The following is a 26,508-nucleotide window of genomic DNA, read 5'->3' on the forward strand; positions in this document are numbered from 1 at the left end:
ACAGTACATTTGTAAAATAATGCAAGATGTAAAATGTAAACAACCCAGTTTCATAATATACGTTTTATAAAAACTGACACATGTAATACTTTATTGTAAAAAGAAACAATACATAAGACCTATACAAACAGATCTTAAAGTCAAAACACAATAGAACATGACAGCATGTTCACACTAGTGACCGCTCATACAGACGGTACATGGTCCTGTATAACAGGAAATCATTTTGCATTCAATATGAAATACAGCACCAAGGGGAAATATGCACTTTCACAAATAGCTCATCAGTACTAGTATGCAAAATACAGTGGCTTTTACAAATTCACAGTTTCAACAGAACCACACAGAAAAAGAGGAGCAGGTGTGTGCCTGCATTTTAAAGGCTGGAGTAAAGAAGTATAAGGAAAAGGGTGATTGTGGGTTTTACATACTGCTTTTGATGTTCCACTCACTGGCTCATTACGATTTCTAGAAAGCAAGTGAGAAAAGAGAAAAGCAATTAGCGAAATCAATTCGCAACCAATGTAAAATATAAAGTAAAGCAAATTTCTGAGCATGTTCATACTAAACGTGTACAGCCGTGGCCAAAGGTTTTGAGAATTATAATAATTTGCACAACGTCTGCGGCTTCAGTGTTTTTAGATTTTTTGTCAGATGTTACTAGGATATACTGAATTATAATTACAAGCGTTTCATAAGTGTCAAAGGCTTTTATTAACCATCACATTAGGTTTATGCAGAGTCAATATTTGCAGTGTTGACCCTCCTTTTTAGGACTTCTGCAATTCGCCCTGGCATGTTGTCAATCAACTTCTGGGCCACATCCTGACTGATGGCAGCCTATTCTTACATATTCAATGCTTGGAGTTTGTCAAAATTTGGGAGTTTTTTTTTTTTTTTTTTTTTTTTTTAACACACCTGCCTCTTGATGTCTGACCACAAGTTCTTAACGGGATTAAAGTGACTAAGTCTTTTTTTCAGTAAAAATAACAAACGTTTTACTTACCTGCTCTGTTGCAGTGGATTTGCACAGGGCAGCCAAGATCTTCCTCTTCTCAGGTGCCTCTTCTGGGCTCCTGGCACCTACCTCCTGGTAAGTGCCCCCACAGCAAGCACCTTGCTATGGGGGTACCCAAGCCAAATGACAGCTATGTGTGTCGTTTGGGTCTCTGCTAAAAATATATATACTGTTTGGGGGTTCTATGTAATTTTCTTGCAAAAAATATGGATTTTAACTTGTAAACAACATATGTCAGAAAAAGGCTTAGGCTCCTCCAAGGGGTCAAGTAACTAGGATCAGTTGGTTTATTTAAAGAGCAAAACTAAAAACTATTCAGATACAATAATTGCAACTGACTTTAAACTAAATTCTAAACCTGACATTAATTATACTTTCCCATCACCACGATTCTCAAAGAGCTCTCATATTCATCTACCATGCCTTACCAGACAGTAAGTTGCACCTAAACAGAGCTCCTGGCAGTTGCCAGCAACCATATACCCCAACTCTTCACTTCTTTCAACTCTGTTCCAGGAGGGAGTCCAAGGCAGGCTGTGTAAGACAGCCCACATATTAGTCAGGTTTTTTTTTTTTTTCCATTCAACCCACAGGTTGACCAAAAAATTAAAAAAAAAAAAATTTGACCCGAATCCTTAATCCATACATTAAAAAAGGATGCGGGAATCCTCCTGCTGATCCATTGTACTACAAGAACGGGAAGGATTCCCTTACCCCCATCAGAATACACTGATCAGTGCTGCAGTCTATAAGCCTGCGGCACCGATCGAGCATGGAAAATTGGACAGGGCAGATGTACATAAGTCAGTTGGTAGATCAACTTTTGCACAACCATAGTACCCAAACATGTATTGAAATTTGGACAGCCCCTGCTGAACCAGCCCATTTCGATCCATCTATGGGCAGCTTACGCATCACAAAGCTGGTATTACGATTAAGATAACAGGAGTGAAAGATAGATTTAAGTAATTATATTTGCTTTAATTGCTGATCAAAATGTACTTCCAACAGCAACCCAATATAGTTTCAAGCCCCCATAGCACGTTGAAGGAACATTGGAAAACTAAAAAGCAAATCCCTACATTTTCTTACGCAACATACAGCTATATAAATGCAACATGGTGAAAAATTACAACAGCACTTACACGACAAATGTTTTTGTTGTTGTTCTCACTCCACCAATCGGAATTCTCCTAACAATGACAGATGAGTTCTTAGGAATAAGAGCAGCTTCGTCTGTGTACTCTATAGTGGTTAAAAAAAGTAAAGCATTAAGTACAATGACTGGAACAACTTCCGCATGAAACAAAGTGCTATTATACACTGGACACAAGACTCGATTCACACTAGCTCCGACTTAGAAAAAGGGTCCTGTACTACTTCGGGGCGACCTCGGAGCGACTTGCATAGACTTCCATTATGTGAAGTCCATGCAAGTCGCTCCGAAGTCGTGGTGCATGGGAATGCACAAGTCGCCCCCGAAGTAGTACAGAGTCGTGCCGCCCCAGTGTGAACCGACTCTTAAAATACCTGCATGGATGTGAAATGGAAAATAAAGATACATTTAGCAAAATTTCAAAACTTGTACAAATCTCATCACCTTCAGCTGCAGGCAATATGAAGATAGATTTGCAACGTTCAAGTTATTTTGAGGGGTCCTGTCCTTACATACACACATACTGTATAATGATGTACTGAAACATTAACTAAGCACAGAATGTTAATTACTAGAATTTATTAAAGTATAAATAAGGGCTCTCTTTTTTTTTTTTTTTTTTTTTTTTTTTTTTTTTAGGTTTTTGATAGAGGGGAGATGGATTAGTACACCTGTCATTTTTTTATTGCCTCTGTTAGGGAGTAGCACCCTATTTGTTCTGTTTACCATTATTGAAAGTAAAAGAAAATCCCAAATTTTGGGATGTCCCCAGAAAAGTATTGGAGGGGAAATCTTCCTATGGGGACACTAGTTCTGGTGACCTGGGGGTCCCCAAGGAATTTCCTTAATTTGCAAGGGCTGCCTTTCACTTCCTGTTTGGTTAGAGGACAGGAAGTGAAGGCAAATGGGACACATGGGAAAAAAAAAAAAAAAAAAAAAAAAAAAAAAGCAACCCTCCCTTGCTGTATCCAAAATAAAACAAAAAACAAACAAAAACACACTGTTTTGCCTATAGTTCTACTTTAATGTAGGTAATGTGACAAGATATTTTCACTGAAAGAGGTAGTTATACTCCTGATCTTTGTATGGCAGGAAACTCAAACAATTAGGTTGGTTTCACATGAAAACTCAAGCAATTAAATGACGCAGAAGGTAAGAGGTTCATAGTTATAGAAAGTATTTTTCTACCCTTAAGGGGTTTGGAAGTTACAAATTCTACAGATCCCACTAGCTCAAACGATAAAACATCCATTCCTTTTTAATATTAGGCCGAGTCCATGCAATAAATTGTAAACTGTAGAATGTATAAGTCTTGTCACTACTAAAGGCAGCCAAAATCGTACATAGTGGGAATGGAATGGCTTTTTGAGTTAAATATAGAATTTACACACAAATCCCAACAAAATAGATCTTGCGGAGCATTTTAAAGACCAGAAGTCTAGGGATGGTTCACACTATACCTGCATGAAAACTGATGAGGAAAGCATGCACGTGGACATCGCTTTTCACACGTGTCAGTTGTGCCCTATTATTCACACCAAACTTAGGGTCAGGTCAGTTTTTTTTCCCCGTGCAGAAAACTGCATACACATTGCAGATTCCTGCGCAGGAAAAATCTGCACGGGATACCAGTGTTGTGGTGTGAACATGATGCAGAGAACAATTGGGTTGTGCCTAGGGCTGAAACAACTATCGAATATGAAAATAGTCCTCAACTATTTTCACAATCAATTAGTTGGTCAGCTGAATATAGTTGGCCTGCATACAGAATGCATTATGTTTACATATCAGGAAATACAGTGCAGCACACATACAGCTCAGTACTAGGGCTGCAACTAACGATTAATTTGTCTGTCGACTAATCTATCGATTATTTTTACGATTAGTCGACTAATCTAACGATTATTTTTATTTTATTTTTTTGCTTAATTTAGTGTTTTTTTGATTAGCTAATTAATCCTGTAATTAATACAGACCCCTCAGTAAGCCCCCCTCCCACTACAGACCCCTCAGTAAGCCCCCCTTCCAGTACAGACCCCCACAGTAAGCCCTCCCACCTAGTACAGACCACTTAGTATGCCCCCCCTGCCAGTACAGACCCCCAGTAAGCCCTCCCACCCAGTACAGACCCCTTAGTAAGCCCCCCTCCCAGTTCAGACCCCTCAGTAAGCCCTCCCACCTAGTACATACCACTTACTAAGCCCCCCCCCCCCAGTTCAGACCCCTCAGTAAGCCCTCCCACCTAGTACAGACCACTTACTAAACCCCCCTCCCAGTGCAGACCCCTCAGTAAGCCCTCCCACCTAGTACAGTATGTACTGGGTGGGAGGGCTTACTGAGGGGTCTTCACTGGGAGGGGGGGGGCTTACTAAGGGGTCTGTACTGTACAGACCACTTAGTAAGCCCCCCTCCCAGTACACTAGTACAGACCCCTCAGTAAGCCCTCCAACCTAGTACAGACCACTTAGTAAGCCCCCCCCCCCTCCCAGTACAGACCCCCCAGTAAGCCCTCCCACCCAGTACAGACCCCTTAGTAAGCCCCCCCTCCCAGTTCAGACCCCTCAGTAAGCCCTCCCACCTAGTACAGGGCTTACTGAGGGGTCTGCACTGGGAGGGGGGGGCTTACTAAGTGGTCTGTATTGGGTGGGAGGGCTTACTGGGGGGTCTGCTGCACTAGTGTACTGGGAGGGGGGCTTACTAAGTGGTCTGTACTTAGTACTGAGGGGTCTGCACTGGGAGGGGGGCTTACTAAGGGGTCTGTACTGGGTGGGAGGGCTTACTGGGGGGTCTGTACTGGGAGGGGGGCTTACTAAGTGGTCTGTACTGTACAGACCACTTAGTAAGCCCCCCCTCCCAGTACAGACCCCCCAGTAAGCCCTCCCACCTAGTACAGGCCATTACAAGCCGGTGTAGCGCCGCAGTTGGGTGATCGGGGAGGATGGCGAATGTGTTGCGGCAGAAGCTGTGGCAGTACAGGGAGTACAGGGGTGCTGGAGACGGTCAGCGCTCACCTCTCGTCTCCGGAGCCCGGCGGGGGAATTTCACCCGGCCGGCAATGCTTCAAGCGGCGCGGCGGCCGGCCGGGGGCGTGTGACGTCACGCGTTGACGCTTTTTCCGCACGTCGACGATTTTTTGTAGTCGACGCGTCGTGGCAGCCCTACTCAGTACACGGTCCATACATGTCAGAAGTGCAGCACACATACAGCTCAGTACACAATCCATACATGTCAGAAGTGCAGCACACATACTGACGTGTATGGATGGTGTACTGAGCTGTAAGTGTCTGAGAACTTGTGCATGTGTGAGGAGCAATGCCTCATGGACATGTAGTCCTGGGGAGGAAGTGAGTGGTTCTAAAAAGGCAGAAGTTTTTTTTTACCTTGCTATATAGGGGAACTCTATACTATACTTGGCAGCTTGCTATTGAGAACACTCTGAGGGCAGGAGAAACCAGAAGCATTGGTGGGGGACCCCAGAAGAGGAGAATCAGGGCTGGTCTGTGCAAAATCATCATTTTAAAAAAACTTTATTAAAAAAGAAACACACTTACATGGCAAATGGAAGGAACTGGGCATAAACAATGGTTCCAAATGTACCAAACGTGACCGCCTGCAGTGCGGAACACGTGGTGCGACAGTGTGGCTCCGGTCCCAGGTGAAGCCTGATAAGGAGAAACGTGTCAGTGTAGCCACGCCATACCACGTGTTCCGCACTGCAGGCGGTCACGTTCAGTACACTTGGAACCATTGTTTATGCCCAGTTCCTTCCATTTGCCATGTAAGTGTGTTTCTTCTTTAATAAAGTTTTTTTTTTTTTTTTCTTTTTTTTTTTTAAAGGATAATGCACTATTGGCACTTTATATCTTTTGTTATAGGGGAGCTACATTAGAGTACAGTATCGCCAGCCACATCGGTGAGTTGGATATAGTGGAATGGAGAAACATTCAGCCCACGCATTGAAGCCGCCATTGGATACCTTCTATCTGGTGCATCCGTATAAACAGTGGTTTATGCCTACCCTCTACATACTTCTGGTAAGAAGTTTGCTCTACCATCGAGGTGTCACCGCACTTGATTTCATTTGTTCACGTGTGGAAATGCCTATTTATCAATAAAATAAGGCTCACTGTTTAGTGTTATCTGGTAAGAGGCTATTTCACCCTCACATATCGGTCTAAGATTAGCAAGATTGAAGATCCACTATTGAGGGAAGCTTGATCTTTGGCTATTTGAGATTGTGTATATATATATATATATATATATATATATATATATATATATATATATATATATATATATATATATATATATATATATATATATATATATATATATATATAATTTTCTCACGATTGTTATAAATTATATGTTTTTGCATAAAGAATTTTCACATATGGTTTTTCATACTGTATGAAGAAAACCATAATATTTGGGTCATCCCAGATGTCATATGTTTAATATTTATGATTGTGTTGAGGGCGCACTATACCTTTTTTCATTTATTGAAAAAAAAAAAAATAGTTGAGACAAACTGTTACAAAGAGCAACAAATTAGCTACTCTGCATCGGAAGTTTTCAGGAAGCAGAAAGTGGGAACAAATAACCAGTGGGCCATAATAATCAGGGAGTGGTGGGGAAACCCCTGCAGAAGTGGTATTGGACAATACATTACATGCAACTCAATTCTTTGGCATGGTCATGTCAGAGTACAGATTTTTCCCTGATCATTAAATATTTACACTTGGAAATCAGCATAGATGAAAGTCTAATAAGCTACAAGGGAAGGCTCAGCTGTGTACAATACACTGCATCAAAGAGGCCACGATTTGGCGTAAAATCCTACGTGTTATGCGAATCGTCACTGGCTGCATCTGGAAATCGTTCATATACACTGGAAAAAGGAACAAAATTCAATCTAAGATACAGCAACTATGGAATGGCAACATCTTCTGTTCTTTCACTCATTGAGCCATGGCTAAATCAGGGCTATTGCATAATAACCGACAACTTTTATACCTCTCCTGAACTTTAGGAGTTTCTTCTGCAAAACAAAAGATGCCTATGGAACCGTTAGGTCCAACCGGCGCGACATATTGTAAACATTTGGCAATAAGAGGCTGAAGACTGGAGAAATGGTTGCCTGGCAGAAAGGCAAAAAATGATGGCACTGCGATGGCGTGACAAGAAAGATGTGCAGCTGAGTACAGTTCATAATACCTCCGCTGTTATGGTACGCACAAAAGGTGGGAAAGAAATGATGAAGCCACAAGTAGTGAGACAATAACACCATGGGAGGCGTCAACAGAGCCAACCAAGCTATGACATTCTACCCAGCAATGAGGAAACAGCAAAACAAGTACGACAAGAAGATATTCTGACATCTTCTTGAGCAATGCTTGTGGAATGCCTATATTCTGCTCCAAAAAAAAGTGATTCATTCTGACTAAATTAGAAAAGTTGCCAAACGTATCTTTGTGAACCACCAAACACCATCAATGGCTGTGAATTGAGCTGGACGTCGTGCTGCTGTCATTGTCAACCGGGAACGCCTGACTGATCGTCACTTAATGGACTACATCCCACCAACCGAGAAAAAGTCAGCACCTACAAGGATGTGCGTGGTTTGTTGCTCGAAGGGAGATGACAGTTGAAGGAAAATCAGAAAGGAAACCAGATTCTATTGTCCTGATTGTGACCGACTTTGGTGCAGTCCCATGTTTCAAAATATTTCATACCCGGGATGTTTACTAAACCAATATGCAGTGTCTAGTATTACAGCGATAAGTAATATTGCACTAAAAAAGTGTCTAGAAAGCGCTAGTACCAAAACAAGTCAAGCTGCCAGCACAACATAATTGATAAACAAATTATAAAAACAACAAGTGGAAGAAAAAAGTGCAGCGCTAATGAGTGTACATAATATACAAGAGTTCAATTGAATATATAATATAGGATATTGTGAAATAAAGTCCAATACTGAAATAGGGCTTAAATAAAAGTCCCAAAGAAATGATCCATCTTGTTGGTATACATATATAAATCCAAAACGTGATGAAAAGAATCCCAACACCAAGTGAACAGTAAAAGTGGGCTCTCACCAGATCAAATGGGTCTGAATTGCCATGTAGCAAACAGACCTGTTCAGGCTTTACAAGGTGATCCTGATTCCGCCTATGATCATTACCATGGAAGTAGTTTTCAACTCATAAGGTGGTAGGCAGAGGGATGGAAGTCTCAAGACCAGATGACATGAAAACCCGAAAAAGGAGTGCACATAGCGGAATATTGCTAAAAACTTTTAATGAAGTAAAAGGAATCGCACTTACAAAAATCGCATGGTAACAGGCAATGTATTAAAATGAAGTTCTACTGCGAGCTCCTGACGCGTATCGTCCGCACAGATGTTTTCTTATTATAAACAGAATAATGTAAAGATATATAATCCGGTTTGCAAACATCCTGGCAATGTATACAGATGGATGAAGAGATCAAGAAAAAAAGAAAAGGGAATTTCAAAAACATCCATTTCTATACCCTCTATATATAAACAGATTTAGGTACCTGATAACTTTTTCTAAGAAGTCTTCCAGGGCAGAGAGATAGGCTCCTCCCTCCTGAAACCGGAAACACATTAGTCCACCATTATAAAAAATGCCAGTCATACCTTCTGTCTCAGCAATATCAAAGCACCGAAGGAAACCCCAGTAAGCTTTTGAATCCGCAAAACCCTTTTTATGTTTACAGCGGGAACAGATGCTGCCCTGGAAGACTTCTTATAAAAAAAAGAGTTACCAGGTACTTAACTGTTTTCTCTAATCGTCTTCCAGGGAATCGCCCGAGAGGATGTACCAAGCAATACTTACTAGGAGTGGAAAAAGTTTGGAGTAGCTTGTGACCAAATATCTTGGCAGTAATGCATTGCAAAGGAATTGAAGCTCGACCATCTCGCTGCCCTACAGATCTCCTCTGGTGTTGCCCCAGCTTTTTCTGCACTTGATGATGCCCAAGCTCTGGCCGAATGGGCCAGTGACTCCACTCGGCGGGGCAATGTTTAGTGTCTGGTAGGCTGTTTGAATAACAAGCTTTATCCATCTGGCTATCGTACTTTGAGGCTGACTTCCCTTTGTTCACTCCAGCATGGAGGATGAATAGAGTGGTTTTACGCCAATCTTTTGTTCTCTCTAGGTAAGCCATCAGGATCTTACATCTAGCTTGTTGTAAGTGACTTTTCCTGCTATCCATTGAACTCTGGAGGGAACAACCACCTCTTGAGTTCTGTGGAAAGCCGAAGAGACTTTTTAGGTTGCCTGGGTCTGTTTTGAGGAGAATTGTATCCCGTCAGAATTAAGCAGTATGGTTCCATCATGGATAGAGCCTGAATTTCGCTGACCCTTCTTGCAGATACCAGCCCCACCAGGAGTACCGTTTTTAGCGCAAGGTATTTATCTGAACATTCCTCCAGTGGTTCAAAAGACACAGAGAGAAAACCTTTAAATACCATGGAGAGGTCCAATGTCGGGTTCTGCCGCACTTCATAGGTGTGGCTTTTTTCAATGAGAGAAGGAATCTTTACGAGCGTGTCTTCTGCCAGCCTAATATCTAGGCGGGAAGATAAGGCTGCCACTTGAAACTTCAAAGTGTTATGGGAGATGCCCTTGTCCGCTCCTTCCTGTAAAAAAAAAAAAAAAAAAAAAAAAAAAAAAAATCTAAGATTGTCGGAATAGCCCCCTTGACGAGGTCTGTTCTTGTACCAGAAGAAAAAAAAACTAACTTTCTCCCCACTTTTTTATAGATGGCTCTAGTCACAGGTTTCCTGCTGGCTAAGATAGTGTCAATCACCCTGTTAGACCATTGTTCAGTAACCTCATCCTTTCAGGAACCAGGCCGAAGGCTTTGTGACCTTGTGGTTGGGGTGAGCTCTTGCATCAGGGGGTTCGCCATGTATAAAAGGGTTCCAGGCTGAATGCTGAGGTTTGAGTGACTGAACCATGGTCCTCTCAGGCTGGGAGCAATTTTGGCATCTCGTTAGTCTGCTGGTTTGAAGAATAGTAGATCATTTGGATATGGCCCTACCCCTGTGACTTGCGGTCTTGGGTTCTTTAGGGCTTTTTCCATTAGTTTTGAGAAGACCCTGAGTGCTGACAGGATGCCAACAGGCAGAGCTGTGTACAGAGAAAATGGGAGTGGTAGCTGGGCCGTGCACCACAAATCCTAGGTATCTTCGATAGCTTTTTTCTATCAGTACCCATATATGTGCATACTGCAACATCACTGTTGCAATGAATACTCCTGGATATTTGGTTTGGGGGGGGGGGGGGTGAGAAAACCCACTATCGAGTAGCCTACTGCTACCGCATGAAGGATAAATCAGTTTTCCATGGTTTCCTCTCACCAGTGCGTGAAAAACACTCACCTGCTCCCCCACCCGGGAACCGTCATGGTTTTTTGGAACAGGAGGCTCGAGGATAAATTCTGTTTTCTTGCAACCAGCGCATTTTGGTCCAGTCTTGTCCGGTCTCCTTGTCTCCTGTGTTTTAACCCGGCTCTTTTTGGTTTGAGGCAACCCCTTGTTTTTGGCCGCGGTTCTGTCCAATAAGGTTTCCAGTTCGGGTTCGAACAGCAAAATCGCCCGTGAATGGGATGCCACAGTTTTTAGAGGTGATGCCCCCCTCCCCATGACTGAGCCACAGGCCTCTCCTAGCTAAATTGATAAGGCCAGTGGTCTGGCTGATATCCTTAGATTCCACTGATGCGTCCGCCAGGAAAGCTGCCGCTCTGGTTAGAGTGGGTATTGTTTTGACCAGTTTCTCTCTTGGGGTATCCTCTTCTAGCAGCTCTTGCAACTGCGTCAGCCAGACTAATAGGGTCCTGGCCATGCAGGTGGAAGCTATGGCTTGAATTAGATTTGCTGCTGCAGCTCCCCAATCTTTTCTCAGAAGTGCCTCTATCTTTTTATCCATGGGATCACTGAGGGCTCCAGAGTTGAACGCTAAGTCAGCCTTGTTTGCGACTCTGGCGAGGGAAACATCTATCTTAGGGCATTTAGCCCAGGGTTTAGTATCCATCTCTGTGAACGCATATCTGTTTGTTCGCAGTTGGGGGTGAAGCTTCTTTTCCGGTTCTTCCAATTTTTTAACCAAGTTTTTCCGAGACTCATGCACCGGACATGTTCTAGAATTTTTTGGTTGCAAACCTTTGTACATCTTATCGTGTAGTGAAAGTTCTCAGACTTTTTGCTCTTTGTATCTGGCTGTTTGCCAGTCTATCTGCTATGGCTCTCAATATTCCTGTCCTCCAAGAGGAATAGTTTACCCTCTGATGCTGGATTCTCATCACCTGAGTCCAAGCAAAGGCCACTTTCGGATTCTGATTCCAAGTTGTCTGCATCAGATCCCTGCTCCACTAGGTCCACCTCAACCTTGCTGCATGAGGGGATGGGTGTCTTACTGGTAGATGGAGTGCTGGCCTGGATGGAGCTGCCAGTTTTTCTATGGCTGTACAAAGGGGACCCATTTTGCTTTTAATTTCCTTTTTAAAAGAATCAAGCATTTCTTTAAAGGAATCCCTGTGACTCTTTGTCCACCATTTTATTGATGCATGTTTGGCATAAGGTTTTTTTCCCTATTCTGGAGGAAACCTGTGACCGCAAGAGGCACATGCCTTGCTAATTGTCTTTGCCTTTTTCTCTTCTGGGTTTTTTGTCTGTAGATAAGCACAAAGGACCATGTGATGCATGCAATTGCCATACACCACCATGAAAAATCATATGTTGGTGAGGTATGGACAGAGGCGACTCAAGAGTGCTCTGGCTTACCTTGGAGCTGTCCTGACCAGCAGAATCTGCAGGGCAGGGTGGGGAGGCATCTGACATGGTTAGTCTCAGAAAGGGAACCACAGCATAGGGATCTTTACCTCTTCCTGCCCAGCCCCCATACAGGTTGGTGGACATATCTGTATTGACCCCTCCTGGTATCCTATGGTCAGCTTCTGCTTGTGAAAGTTAGTTCATTTCTGCTTATTTCAGTTTAAAATTTTGCACGTTTTCTTATATTTGAAAATCGCGCCACTGGAGGGAGAATCTAGCTGTGTTTGACTACCTTATATGCAGGGGCACCCCTCCCCACCCCCACTCTTCAAATGCACCGGTTGGAAGGATCGTGGTGGGCAGGAACCAGCCTGGAAGATCTTCAGGGTCTTTGTCCAGGTATGGTCTAGGGGGGGGGGCGGGGGAATACCACCGGCATCCATGACAGCTGGGGGGGATGGTTGCATACCTCTAAGCAGGGGTGAAACCTCAAATGGGGGCCTGCTTGCCCCAATGTGCTGCCCCTGACCTGCACTGCCCAAGGCTCGCTGAGCTTGATGGGGTGCTGGTCAGGAAGCCTCCTGCAAAAAGCACAGAGACTAGAAAATGAACAGATGCAGCTTTGTGGGTCCGGAGGAAACACAACCAAACTGAGGCAGAAGATTTAACTGGCATTTCTATAATGGTGGACTAATGAGTTTCCCGTTTCAGTTGGGAGTAGCCTCTCTCTCTCTCTCTCAGGCGTTGCACTGGACAACATTTGGAGAAACGCACTTCATTCTAATTGCCCATTTCACTGTTGCAGTTTAACCACATAAGGACACTTCTCCCAATGCCCATAAAAGTAAGCCGTGGTGAATCTGCCAGTGGGATGACTTGCCAGATTCCGGATCGCCAGCAGTTTAAAAAAAGAAAAAATCACGGGTATGGCAGCTAGCTGCTGCCATAACCCAGTAATTAACGTCAAACTACCGACATAGTGGGCAGTATACAAGTAGTTAAAAAAAAAAGCATTTTGGTATCAGTTTGCATACCGGATCACAGAAAATTAACAGGTATGGTCTGACACCCCGAGTGAAAACAACTAAACCTGCCCCCACTGAATATAGTTGTACATGCTCTGTCAATTATATGATTTTTTTTTTAACCACAATGGAAATTGACCATTCAAGTGTATGCTGTAAACTGGTTAGGGAGCTTCCCGAGTTTCCTGGCTACTGGACAAATACTAAGATATGATAGGTAGCAGGTTTCAGCTACGCTTGCTGTGTCAGAAAGGTCCTTCACATGATGTACTGTAACACAAGCTCTTGCCTATGCTGCGCAAGGCAGCCCATTCAAAATTAATGAGCTGCCAATTAGGGATGATCAAACGGTTCGGGTCGACCCGAACATTGACTGTTCAAAATTCGGCCGAATTACGAACTTTTTGCGGAAAAAGTTCGGAATTCGGCAACCAGAACCGACCAAAATGCAATGGGACAGGAACTGGGCTTTAAAAGCCTGTGATTGGACCAGAAACATTAGTAAAAGCCAACTGAGGGGGCAGGAGGATGCTAGGAATGCGATTGGAGTGACTAGGGGGTCCAGAGGCCAATCAGTAGTAAATACACACCCCAGTATATAACATAGCCCCGCCAAATCTCTAGCACTGTAATTCAGGGGCTGTGGAAGAGAGTGGAAGCAGTTCTGTTACTCCTGCTTCAAAAGAGTCATTTAGCAAATAAAATGCCCAATAAAAACGCCTGCAACAACACACCTGCGCATTTTTTGGGCGTCTTTGGAGGCAAGCATGACATCTTTACTTCTGTATAGGGATATATATATATATGTGTGTGTGTGTGTGTGTGTGTGTGTGTGTGTGTGTGTGTGTGTGTGTGTGTGTGTGTGTGTGTGTGTGTGTGTGTGTGTGTGTGTGTGTGTGTGTACACCCCTATACAGAAGTTCAGATGTCATGCCTGCCTCCAAAGATGCCCAAAAAATGCACAACGCCTGCAACAAAAACGCCCAGGTGTGTTGTTGCAGGCGTTTATTGGGCATTTTTTGGGTGTCTTTGGAGGCAGGCATAACATCTGAACTTCTGTATAGGGGTATATATACACACACACACACATATGTATATATACACATAGGTGTGATAGGAGCGGAACCCTATCCCGGCAAATAATTTCAAATAATTTCATAAGCGCAGGCATAGGGTTCCGCTACTTTCACACCTATATGTGTGTATGTGTATAAATACGTGTGTGTGTGTGTGTGTGTGTGTGTGTGTGTGTGTGTGTGTGTGTGTGTGTGTGTGTGTGTGTGTGTGTGTGTGTGTGTGTGTGTGTGTGTGTGTGTGTGATATATATATATATATATATATATATATATATATATATATATATATATATATATATCCATATCCCTACACAGAAGTTCAGATGTCATGCCTGCCTCCAAAAACGTCCACAAAAAAGCCCAATAAACGCCTGAAACAAAAACAGCCAGGTGTGAAAGGAGCGGAGCCCCATCCCTGCTCTACTGCAATTCTAAGACAAACAAACAATCTCTCTTTTTTTTTCTGGTTCTGGACATGCTACAGAGCTGAAACTTCACAGGTACACTTTTTAGACCCACCCCCCAGACACTAAATCCAAAGAAATCTCATTTTTTTTTTCAATAATTTTTTCAATGATTGGCTCTCTATCAAAAACGAGAATTTTTAGGAACTTTTTTTGTGTGATTAATAGTTCCTGGGGCATGACCCAGAACCTTAGGCACTTTTTAGGGCCATTTATTGGGTTTTAGGGCTTCAAAATGGTGTTTAATTACCAAAGTTCGGGTGTTCTGGTCAAACCAAACTTTTCAAAAGTTCGATCATCCCTACTGCCAATGCATGAAAATTACATTGTTGTTTTGGTTTACAGACTAAAGAAACTCTACAATGCAATACTACAAAGCATTGCTTTGTGTTATGGCAACCTTGGTAAAACATAAGTCATTACATGTTATACAGTATGTGCAGTAACATTCTGTACTGAGGAAAAAAATTAAAAAATGATTTCTGCAGAATTGGGGTCTATTCCATCTGATAGCTGGGCAACACAGCTCAATATGATGTAAATGGACCCATTAGATTACCAAGGTTTCTAAGCTCCTGGGCAATCAACATATGCTTGCTACTCAATTAGCATTAATGTGTTACTAAACCCAGGACCCTGCAGTACACAGAACATGGAAATGCAACAATATTTAGTAAATATAAACTGCTAAATACCTTCTCTCAGCAGTTAGAGCAGTCTTGTGACTTCGATCAGTGTCTGGTAAAGCTTGTTGGAGGAGTTTTCATACTCCGATTGCCCTATGAGGCTGACCCTCTGCTGATCATACGCACTCTCCCAAGGAAAAAAAAACAAAAAAACTCTAGCAACACATCAAACTGAGCATGTGCAGCTCAGGATTGATACTGGTATACCCAACTTGGAATTCGGACCCCCAAGGACTGGACATTTATCCTCTATGCTCAAAGACTGGTGATTTACCACAAACATTACCTATGAGGCTCTCTAGCCAGAAGCCCTGCTACATCCTCCATACTGGGGACTACATGTTCCAGATCTTTATGAAGGCCCGGGGTTGGCTCTCTAAGGCCTGAGTGCTACCCACTCCCTCCATATAGGTGGCGTTCTCACCTCTTCTATGCCTCTGAAACATAATGATATTGCACACTATAAATGATAGGCAAGAGTACAGATTCTTTCAGACTGTTAACTGAAACATGGCAGGTCTACATACAACAACTTGATTGACTATATGATACTCCTCATACCCCTGATGGATACGTGAACTCTCCAAAATGCATCTTGGGAGAAAGATTCATCTTATTTTCAAACATTGGGTGTAAGGTGTAATAGTAGTCTAGTTAGCCATGTCCCTTTTTTTATGTTGATATACCAATAAATTCAGTTTTATTTTTATACATTTCACTTCTCATATTTTTGTAATTCAAGTGCCTAAAAAGTCCCAAAAATAGGGGAATTTCTCTGTGTGCAAAGTCCATTGTAAAAAGTTCAAATCAGATTTAATTCTGATGTTGGCTGTATTGCACCACTCTTTGCAATTTACCATTTTTTACATACAATAGTTAGCAACATTTGTGTGGATTGAGGCTTCAATACCTAGTCTTAAACCCTAGCTGTAATGATGGATTTGTAGGCTACCATAGCTTCTGAAAATGCTACTTAGCAGAAGACTTTCATCCCTAAAAACGCACAGGGCCTAAATTCCAGTACTACTCCTGCAGTGTTCAGCCCTGTTCACCAGAGCCTGCCATAGACTGACAAGCTGCCCCTCTTCCTTCCTGGGCTAACTTCAGCTGGAGGACTCCTAAATGTTAGGATTAAGCCTCAGTTCACACAGAGCTGCATGTGAATCACACAGGAGCCACACCGCATTTCTGTGCAATTCAAATGCGATTCAGTGCAGTGCGTTACCATTCATTATACCAAATCGCACCACGTTGTACCAAAGTGCAGAAACCTTTTTTGGAGGCACACCACAACAGCATTGCATGGTTGTTTTATACCATGCGATCCAGTGTGTGCCAATTGCACTGCGTTGGCGATCCTTTTGGGCTGTTGTCAACATTGAATTGACACCTGGAAACACCATGCGATTACAATGCGGTTGGGGAAACCTGCAGAGGTGGCTGCATTTTCCGCACTGTATGCGTGTGAACCTAGGCTTACCCTTACTTTTTCTCTGCGACAATGGTTGCCACAGTGGGGACATGGACAAATATCGCCCCCCCTCCCCCCACTTGGCAATAAAAAAAAAAAAAAAGTTTCTGACTTTACATGTACACAATTTAAAACCACCCTTCCTCTGAAACTTATCTATACTCATACAAGCAACCAAAACAGGTTTATGATTAAGCTAGCAAGTCATTTATGCATGATCCACACTTATGAAATCTCACTACGCATGAATCATTCAAAGTAACAAAAGAAACCTGTCAACAGGAAATGACAGAAAAGTTTGGGTGTAACCACCTCTGACAAACACTCAAATAAAAATGAAGGATTAAGTGCCGGTTCACATTAGTACAACTTGTCAGGCGACTTGGTCAGCCTGACAAGTCGTGCACCGTCGCGGTCCATTGTGTGGTACAGAACGGTTCTAATAGGAGTGACACAAGTCGCTCCGACTTAGAAAAAGGGTCCTGTACTACTTCGGGGCGACCTGGAGCGACTTGCATAGACAATTATTTTCTGAAGTCCGTGCAAGTCGTGCCGAAGTCGCGGTGCACGCGACTTCACAGGTCGCCCCCAAAGCCGTGCCGCTTCAGTGTGAACCGGCACCGATTCTGAATTGTGGTCAATGGAAAAAAATAAATATCTGGCCTAAAGCACCAACCATAATGAAGTGCATTTATCTTGTTGTGTCTGTAAGTACCCATAATACTATAAGCCCCTGTACCATTGTGGAACACCTTGCTTTCTAAGCTCAGGCTGTACAAAGAGGGTTTGTACTTTTCTCCAAATCAAGAATAACTCTTGTTCTGGAGGCCATGCTTGAACTGTGAAATACTAGACCCTGTACTGCTTACCGAGTTTCCTAGCACCCGATAGCTATACAGAAGGAGGAGCTTACCATTAGGGGTGTGGCTTCATCTTGACTCCAAGAGAAGTCGAGGCCCTGGGCATAGCCTGTGCTTAGAATGCAAGTGGTGCCACAGTGATCAAATCGAAAAAAGTAATGGTTATATTTGTTAGGTAAGTCCAGGTTTACTTTTAAAAATCAGCCATGTTAATATTATCATTTGATAGAACGTGGTAAGGTTGTAAATATAAACCAGACTGCAGTACGGGAACCACATTTGACCCCATGGCTATCCCTATCCAGCTCTCAACGCCTCCACTGTCAGCATGTCTCTCTGAGCTGGTCAACTTCTTCACCAAGCACACAAGATCAGAAAGGTAGGTTGGGCAGATGTCCATGTGGAGAGGTGGAGAGCTGCAAGAACTAAAAGGAGAGCGCCTAAAAGAGCGAAGAGGCTCGGCTCTAGCAGAAGAGCGTAGCCTAGGAGATGTCCTGATGCTTTCCTGGCACTCTGCTACCCAGATAAATTCTTCCTGTGTTACCGCCTGCGCGCTGCAAACCCCAGGAGCTGTGCACCCAGTTCTTCGCTCCAGGTCAAGATCTGCAGAATTCCTGCTGTACCGATCTAATGGCATACCCATATCCTTACATACTTACAGACCGCCCTAAGTCCAAATTAAATACGGAGAAGAATTGAGTACAACTAAAGGCAAAACTTTCGTTTTGGATGGAATGGAGAGGGATTAGAGCACCTATTCGATTTTTACTGCAGTCTGTGCCACCATTAAGGAGATTCACCCTCTATTTGTCCTGTTTACCATTATCAATGAAAGTAAAAAACTTTTCAGAAATACTACCTGTACCTCGAGCCACACCAGAGAGGCAGCGTGAGATTAGGGAAGTTAACAAGTGGCTGAGGAGCTGGTGTAGTAAGGAGGGTTTCGGGTTCCTGGAGAACTGGGCCGACTTATCAGTCGGCACCAGCTCTATGGTAGGGACGGATTGCACCTAAATGGGGAGGGTGCAGCCGTACTGGGTGAGAAGATGGCCGTAAAGTTAGAAGGGCTTTTAAACTTGGTGATGGAGGGGGGGGGGGGTACAGATGTAGTATTAGCCAGTGGAAAGCAAGTTTCAGAGGGCAGAAATGGGGGCATTAGCGGTAGGGTGTTCGGAGCTCCTAAACCCAGGGCGGCTATGAGGAAAAATCTCAAGAGCAGCCTAAAAACATCAAATGAGGATATATGCAACCGATCAAAATTAAGGAGGTTTATATACCAATGCCAGAAGCCTGGCCAACAAGATGGGAGGGCTGGAGCTGCTGATGTTTGAGAAGGACTTAGATTTTGTGGGAATAGCTGAGACTTGGTTTGACAGCTCTCATGACTGGATGGCGACCATTCAGGGGTACTCCCTTTATCGCAGAGATACAGAAGGTAAAAAAGGGGAGGGGTATGTCTGTATATTAAGAACAGTGTACAGGCAAATATGAGGGATATTAATGATGGAGCTATGGACGAGGTAGAACTTCAAAGGGAAGGCACTGTGGGGGAAGGTAATATTGGGTGTATGCTATAGGCCCCCCAACCAGAGGGAGGAGGGTGAGGCGGACCTCCTTTTACAGATAGGATTGGCAGCAAGGATGGGAAATGTCATTATAATGGGGGGGGACTTTAAATATCCAGATATAGACTGGGCAGAAGGAACCGGGCATTCAGCCAAGGCTCGTCACTTCCTAAATGTTTTGCAGGACAATTTCATGGGTCAGATGGTGAATGCACCGACAAGAAACAATGCGGTACTTGACCTACTGACCAACAATACAGACCTGCTTAAGGATATAGAAATACGGGGCAACTTAGGAAACAGTGACCATAGGTCAATAAGTTTCAGTATTAATTACAGTAATAGGAAACACAAGGGTAATATAAAGGACACTGAATTTCAAAAGAGCCAATTTCCCAAAACTGCGCTCTTTGCAAGAAAATATTGAATGGGATAGAACCCTGGGAACAAAGAACACGGAGGAGAAATGGGAGTGCTTCAAGGAGCATACTAAACAAAGGGATTGCCCAATGCATTCCAAAGGAAAATAAATTTTAAAGAGCAAAACTAAACCCTGGGTGGCTAAACTCCAACATAAAAATGCATATTAGTGCTAAAGAAAAGGCTTTCAAAAATACAAGACTGAGGGGTCATTGGCAGCATTCAACCATTACAAAGCATGTAATAAGAAAATGTAAAGATGAAATCAGGGAGGCTAAAATAGAACACGGAGAGACATAGCAGAAGAGAGTAAAAAGAACCCCAAGAAATTATTTAAGTATAAACAGTAAGAAAGCGAGGCCAGAACACATTGGCCCTATAAAAGATGACAAAGGAAATATGGCCACAGAGGACAGGGAAAAGGCGGAAGTGTTAAATAATTTCTTCTCTTCAGTCTTCACAAAAGAATTGGGGGGCTACACTAACCCAGCTTGTAAGGTCAAACTAAAACACACCTCAGGAATAGGCTTGTGACGGTATCAGATTTTCATGCTGCGATTAATTGATTAAGGTTTTGCCACGGTATACGGTATTATCACGGTATTCTATTATTAAATTTAAATTATTAAATTTCCACCTCACTTCAATTTCATTGCTGAATTTAGGGGCTTTGGTTCACTTATGCACATTATTATATAGTCAGTCAGTACAGACTCTGTGAACCAGGCCTAAAATAGGTCATCAAGCAGTGTCTGGCCTAACTGGTGATAACTGGTCCTGGCGCTCGGCTCCGATCCGATGGCCTGGTCATTAAGAGGGCAAATCCTTGTGGTCAAGAAGTGGTTAAACCTGAAGGAGGTGTTGTTTATAAATTACTTTACTATTGCTTTAGGCCTGGTTCACATGTATGCGGGTTGGTGGTTCACATGTATGCGGGTTGGTGGTTCACATGTATGCGGGTTGGCGGTTCACATGTATGCGGGTTGGCGGTTCACATGTATGCGGGTTGGCGGTTCACATGTATGCGGGTTGGCGGCCCACATTTGCACAGGCATAGCAGCCCATTGATTTGAATGGGCTGCTATGCCCTCATTTTCCGCAGAAAAAAGGTGCATGCAGCATTTTTTTAAAATTCAGTGGCCTTGAAATCCATCCTGCTTTTGCACCATGCGACTAACCTGCAGTTCCTGCTCTGGCAAGCTTTCTGCATTTTTTGTATACATGGGCACGGCATTTAAAAACAGTTTGCGTGTGCAGCAACGGCAGGTAAGTCGCATGGTGCAAAAGAAGGATGGATTTCATGGCCACTGCATTTTTTTAAATTCTGCATGCACCTTTTTTCAGCTGAAAACGCAGGCATAACAGCTCAAGCCCATTCACATCAATGGGCTGCTATGCCTGTGCAAATGTGGGCCCCCAACCCGCATACATGTGAACCAGGCCTAAAGCAATAGTAAAGTCATTAATTGGTTAAACCTGCAGGAGGACCGGTGTTTTTATCTATTAATGACTTTACTATTGCTTTAGGCCTGGTTCACATGTATGCGGGTTGGTGGTTCACATGTATGCGGGTTGGGGGCCCACATTTGCACAGGCATAGCAGCCCATTGATGTGAATGGGCTTGAGCTGCTATGCCTGCGTTTTCAGCTGAAAAAAGGTGCATGCAGAATTTAAAAAAATGCAGTGGCCATGAAATCCATCCTTCTTTTGCACCATGCGACTTACCTGCCGTTGCTGCACACGCAAACTGTTTATTTTTAAATGCCGTGCCCACGTATACAAAAAATGCAGAAAGCTTGCCAGAGCAGGAACTGCAGGTTAGTCGCATGGTGCAAAAGCAGGATGGATTTCAAGGCCACTGAATTTAAAAAAAATGCTGCATGCACCTTTTTTCTGCGGAAAATGAGGGCATAGCAGCCCGTTCAAATCAATGGGCTGCTATGCCTGTGCAAATGTGGGCCGCCAACCCGCATACATGTGAACCGCCAACCCGCATACATGTGAACCAGGCCTAAAGCAATAGTAAAGTCATTAATAGATAAAAACACCGGTCCTCCTGCAGGTTTAACCACTTCTGGATCGCAAGGATTTGCCCCTTTAAAGACCAGGCCATCGGATCAGAGCGCCAGGACCAGTCATCACCAGGTAGGCCAGACACTGCTTGATGGCTATATAATAATGTAATGTGGGCTGCTATGCGTGTGTGTGTGTGTGTATATATATATTTATTAGAGCTGCACGATTCTGGCCAAAATGAGAATCACGATTTTTTAGCTTGGAATAAAGATCACGATTCTCTGTTTAACAAAAAAAAAAAAATTGGGATAACTTTACTGTTACGTTTTTTTTTTTTTTTTTTTTTTTTTATTCATTAAAGTCTAATCATTGCGTTTGAAAGACTGCTGCGCAAATACAGTGTGACATAAAATATTACAACAATCGCCATTTTATTCTGTAGGGTCTCTGCTAAAAAAATATATAAAATGTTTGGGGGTTCTAAGTACTTTTCTAGCAAAAAAAAACTGATTTTAACTTGCAAGCAGCAAGTGTCAGAAAAAGATCCAGTCTTTAAGAGGTTAAACTTCCTTTCTCCCTGGCAGAGGGAAGGAAAAGATACAAATGTAATCATTTTTGTTTATAGTTAGGAGACTTAATGCTGAAAGGTGTTAGCTGAGTGAGTGAATGAGTCATCCAGCTCACTGAAATGTATCAATTCACAAGTCAGGCAGACTTGACAGAGAAACTCGGTATTTTAAAAATGCCACAATAACAATACCGTGGCTATGCAATACCGCGATATATCGAATTACCGAAAACCGGCATATGTCTACTCAGGAAATACCGCCATGGCTCACAGAAGATAGACTTAGAACTAAACTAGAGAAACTTAACATAAATAAATCACCGGGCCCGGATGGCTTGCACCCGAGGGTTTTTAAAGAGCTCAGCCAGGTGATTGCCAGACCATTATTCTTGATCTTTAAGGATAGTTTACAGACGGGTATGGTGCCAGCTTATTGGAAAAAAGCCAACGTGGTACCAATATTTAAAAAGGGGCCGAGATGTATCCCGGGTAACTATAGGCCGGTCAGCCTAACATCAGTAGTCTGCAAGATTTTGGAGGGGATGTTAAGGGACCACATACAAGACTTTAGTAATGAAAATGATATTATTAGTAGTAATCAGAATGGATTCATAAAAAATCGTTCTTGCCAAACCAACCTATTAACCTTCTATGATGAAGTGAGCTGCCACCTAGATAAAGGAAAGCCTGTGGATGTGGTGTATCTGGACTTTGCAAAGGCCTTTGACACCGTTCCCCACAAACGCTTACTATTCAAACTAAGGAAGGTAGGTATGGACCATAAGGTGAGTACCTGGATAGAGAACTGGCTCCAGGGGAGAGTCCAGAGGGTGATGATTAATGGGGAGTACTCGGATTGGGCGGGTGTGGAAAGTGGGGTCCCCCAGGGTTCTGTCCTGGGACCAATCCTGTTTAATTTATTCATAAATTATATAGAGGATAGGATATCTAGTACAATCTCAGTATTTGCGGATGATACTAAACTAAGCATGCCAATATCTTCTATGCAGGATGTGGAAACCTTACAAGCGGACCTGAACAAAATAATGGGGTGGGCAACTACATGGCAGTTGAGGTTTAATGTTGAAAAATGTAAAGTAATGCACTTGGGTGCCAGAAACCAGAAAGCAAGCTACTCACTAGGGGGGGGGACCTCTGGGTGAGTCTAGGATGGAAAAGGACCTGGGGGTACTGGTAGACAACAGGCTTGGCAGTGGCATGCAATGCCAAGCCATCGCAAGCAAAGCCAACAGAATACTGGGATGTATAAAAAAAAGGGGATTCACTCCAGAAATAAAGAGATTATTCTCCCACTCTACAGACTCTGGTCCGGCCACATCTGGGGTATGCTGTCCAGTTCTGGGCACCGGTCCTCAGGAAGGATGTGCTGGAACTGGAGAGAGACCAGAGAAAGGCAACAAAAATAATTAGGGGAATGGAGGACATCAGCTATGAGGAAAACCTACAAGCACTGAACTTATTCTCTCTGGAGAAGAGACGATTGAGGGGGGATATGATATCAATGTACAAATACTGTACTGGCAACCCTAGCATATGGAACAACTTGTTCAGAGAAAGGGAATACAATAAGACACGTGGCCACTCGCTAAAACTAGAGGAAAGGTGGTTTAACCTTAAAATACTTAGGGGGTTCTTCACTGTAAGAGCACTAAGGATGTGGAATTCTCTTCCTCAAGCAGTCGTATCAGCAGGGAGCATTGATAGTTTCAAAAAACTATTAGATGGGCACATTAGAGACCACAACATGCAGGGGTATACAATGTACGGTTAACAGCAAACACATCATGGGTTGAACTGGATGGACGGATGTATTTTTTCAACCTCACTATGTAACTACGTAAAAGAAAATCCAAAATTTTGAGTTGTCACCAGAAAAGTAAGATGAAAAACATTCCAGTAGGGACACCAATTCCGGTGACGTGGGAGTCCCAAATAAATTCCCTTATTTTGTTTCCGATCATTTCCCGTTTGGCTATGGGAAGTGAAGGGGAATCTCTCCAATTGGGCGAAGGTGGCAAAAATAAACCTTACTGGGGTTATAATCCTCCCTTTCTCTATCCAAAATGAATACAAAATTTTACCTATAGTTCTACTTTAAGTTCGAACCTCCACGACAGTGTCAGTTTCTCAAGTGGCCCTTTGGCAAAATGTCAGGTTTGCATTTCCATTAGGGCTACTTTTACTTTTTGTAACAAATAAAAGCAGAGTTAAAACCGGAAAATATGCAGTGGAAACAAAATCAGAAAACATTTTCTTTAAAAAAAAAAATTTTTTTTTCCAGAATATTTCCTCAATCTTATCACTTCATTACAAATCTATAGTACTAGCTTAAACATCTGGTTGGGAAGCATGCACTGTGGAGAACACATGACTGCTCTCATGAGCAGTACAATTCCACTGACCGTGCATGAGTGAGCCTCTGTCCTAAGCTCACTCAAGTCAGGTTTACATAAAGTCCCCTCTTCTCCTTTGCTAAAATAGTGCATGCTTGCCCGGCCCCGTGTTGAAACGCACAATCTCTATTGCATTTCATTATGGGCCAATTACCATCCTTTATCCCTAATGCACATGCAAGGCCCATCACAAGCTCATTGGAACACAAAGGTTCGCATGGGACCCTGTAAAACAGCAGAGCGACCTTCAAAGACAGAGAAACTTCTAAGGCAGAATGCAAACAAGTGACAGGTTGCAGACAGAAAGCAGAGATCAAACATGTAAAGTCCTACAGTACACTGTTAAATATTACATTTCACATTCAACAGGGTTGAACAACTATTTAATGTTTTAAAAAGTGGAACTACGAAAACATCTTGAATGCTTTTCAATGAATGCATAGTATTCTCTAATTGGACAGGGGTAGATTGTGACATTTTCCACCCCTCTTCCCCAAAGTATTCTGAAGAATACAGAATATGTTCTGAATGGAGAAGTTGCTGATTGAGCAACCTCCTATCACATCACTGCACAAACAGGAAGTGGTGGGATCACGTGAGGAAGAAAAAAAAAAAAAAAAAAAAAAATCAAAAGCTCACACTTATCTGACTGGCATATAACCCAAGTGTGAATTTTAGTATTCCCAGCAGCCCTCCAGACTGTAGATACCAATAATTAGCGTTTACCAAGCTGACTCAACCTAACCTTACCAATCTGACTCAACCTAACTTCATAAGAATCAAAACATAGTTCAACACCCCTCCCTATAATTCCAAGATGGTGAGCTTGTCAGTGCACTGGCTTGTGTCCTCCTTGCACCCCAGAAAACATAAGTGAAAGAAAACCGGCAGCTCAATTTTATAGTTATGATTAAGACTACAAGCTGAAAAACGCAAGCCCTGTATTATTTTGTACTACACCTGGATTAATAAACTCATTAATTTCGGAAGATTGAGCTGTCAGCTCTCTCTCACCTATAACTACATAAAACCAATTTTACCAAGAGTTGGGTTTTAAAAGCTGAACTTTAGGTATAATATTAACTAGGGATTGACTGATATTTTTTCCGGGGTCGATACCAATTTTCTGGCCACCATGATAGCCGATATTCTGCACATTTAAAGTTTTTATTTTTACACTGTCCTTCAAAATTTATTTTTTTTTTTTAATCACTTTTTATTGCCATCACAAGGAATGTGAATATCCCTTGTGACAGTAATAGACAGTGAAAGGTAGTCTTTATAGAGGGATCTGGAGTCTAAAAAACCCAAATCCCTCCCTCTCCCCTTAAAAGCCTTCATCATAATGTCAAATTTGGCTGTTTTGAATGCTGTCTTTTATTTTTTTAATTTTGCAGTAGTTCGAGTCGGATTAGCGTGAACCGACTGAGGCAACTATTGTTGATTGTTATGGATACATGTACAGTATCTTGATTATATATCCATATTATATTCACACTCCAGACAGTTCTTCTGCTATATCCAGAGACATCTCAAGAAGAATCATCAAAACGCGTCAGTTGCCTCGATCTTTACCATATTTGGATAAATCCTTTATCGGTCATTCATATTTCAGATATGGCATTTGCATATTAACTTTTTTTCTGAACGATTGTCTGTACCATTGGTGTCTTTTAAACTTTATAAAATGGTATATTTTAAAATAAGATGTAATTTCCTATGTCTGTGCCCATATAGTCCCAACCAAAAGAGGGGTGTCTGTCTTCGTATCACTATAGCTAAGGGATTACAGCACTTTTAACACTAGGTCCGCTCTCTATACCATCACTGTACTAGTCCGCACTGCCACCAGTCACAAAACATATTGTATATTTTCAATGAGTACAAGCTCTCTAATTGGACAAAGTGGAAAGAAAGTCCAATTCAGTGAGTTCCTTATATTCATTTAAGTTAAAAAAAAAAAA

At 42.5% G+C, this 26,508-nt stretch overlaps 1 protein-coding gene across 2 annotated transcripts in view; it reads right to left on the reverse strand.

Moving 5' to 3' along the window:
• The window catches only part of RBBP6 (RB binding protein 6, ubiquitin ligase), a 102,873-nt gene that overhangs the window by 72,066 nt on the left and 4,299 nt on the right, over positions 1-26,508 (reverse strand). For both annotated transcript variants that reach the window (XM_082261073.1, XM_082261072.1), the window contains exons 2-3: positions 2,164-2,263; positions 432-468 (exon numbers count right to left, since the gene is read on the reverse strand). In XM_082261073.1, the coding sequence (XP_082117199.1) occupies positions 432-468; positions 2,164-2,263 (137 nt within the window). The remainder of the gene's footprint in view (positions 1-431; positions 469-2,163; positions 2,264-26,508) is intronic.

Source organism: Pelophylax lessonae, assembly GCF_965119305.1.
Source record: "Pelophylax lessonae genome assembly, chromosome: 6".
Taxonomy (NCBI): Eukaryota; Metazoa; Chordata; class Amphibia; order Anura; family Ranidae; genus Pelophylax; species Pelophylax lessonae.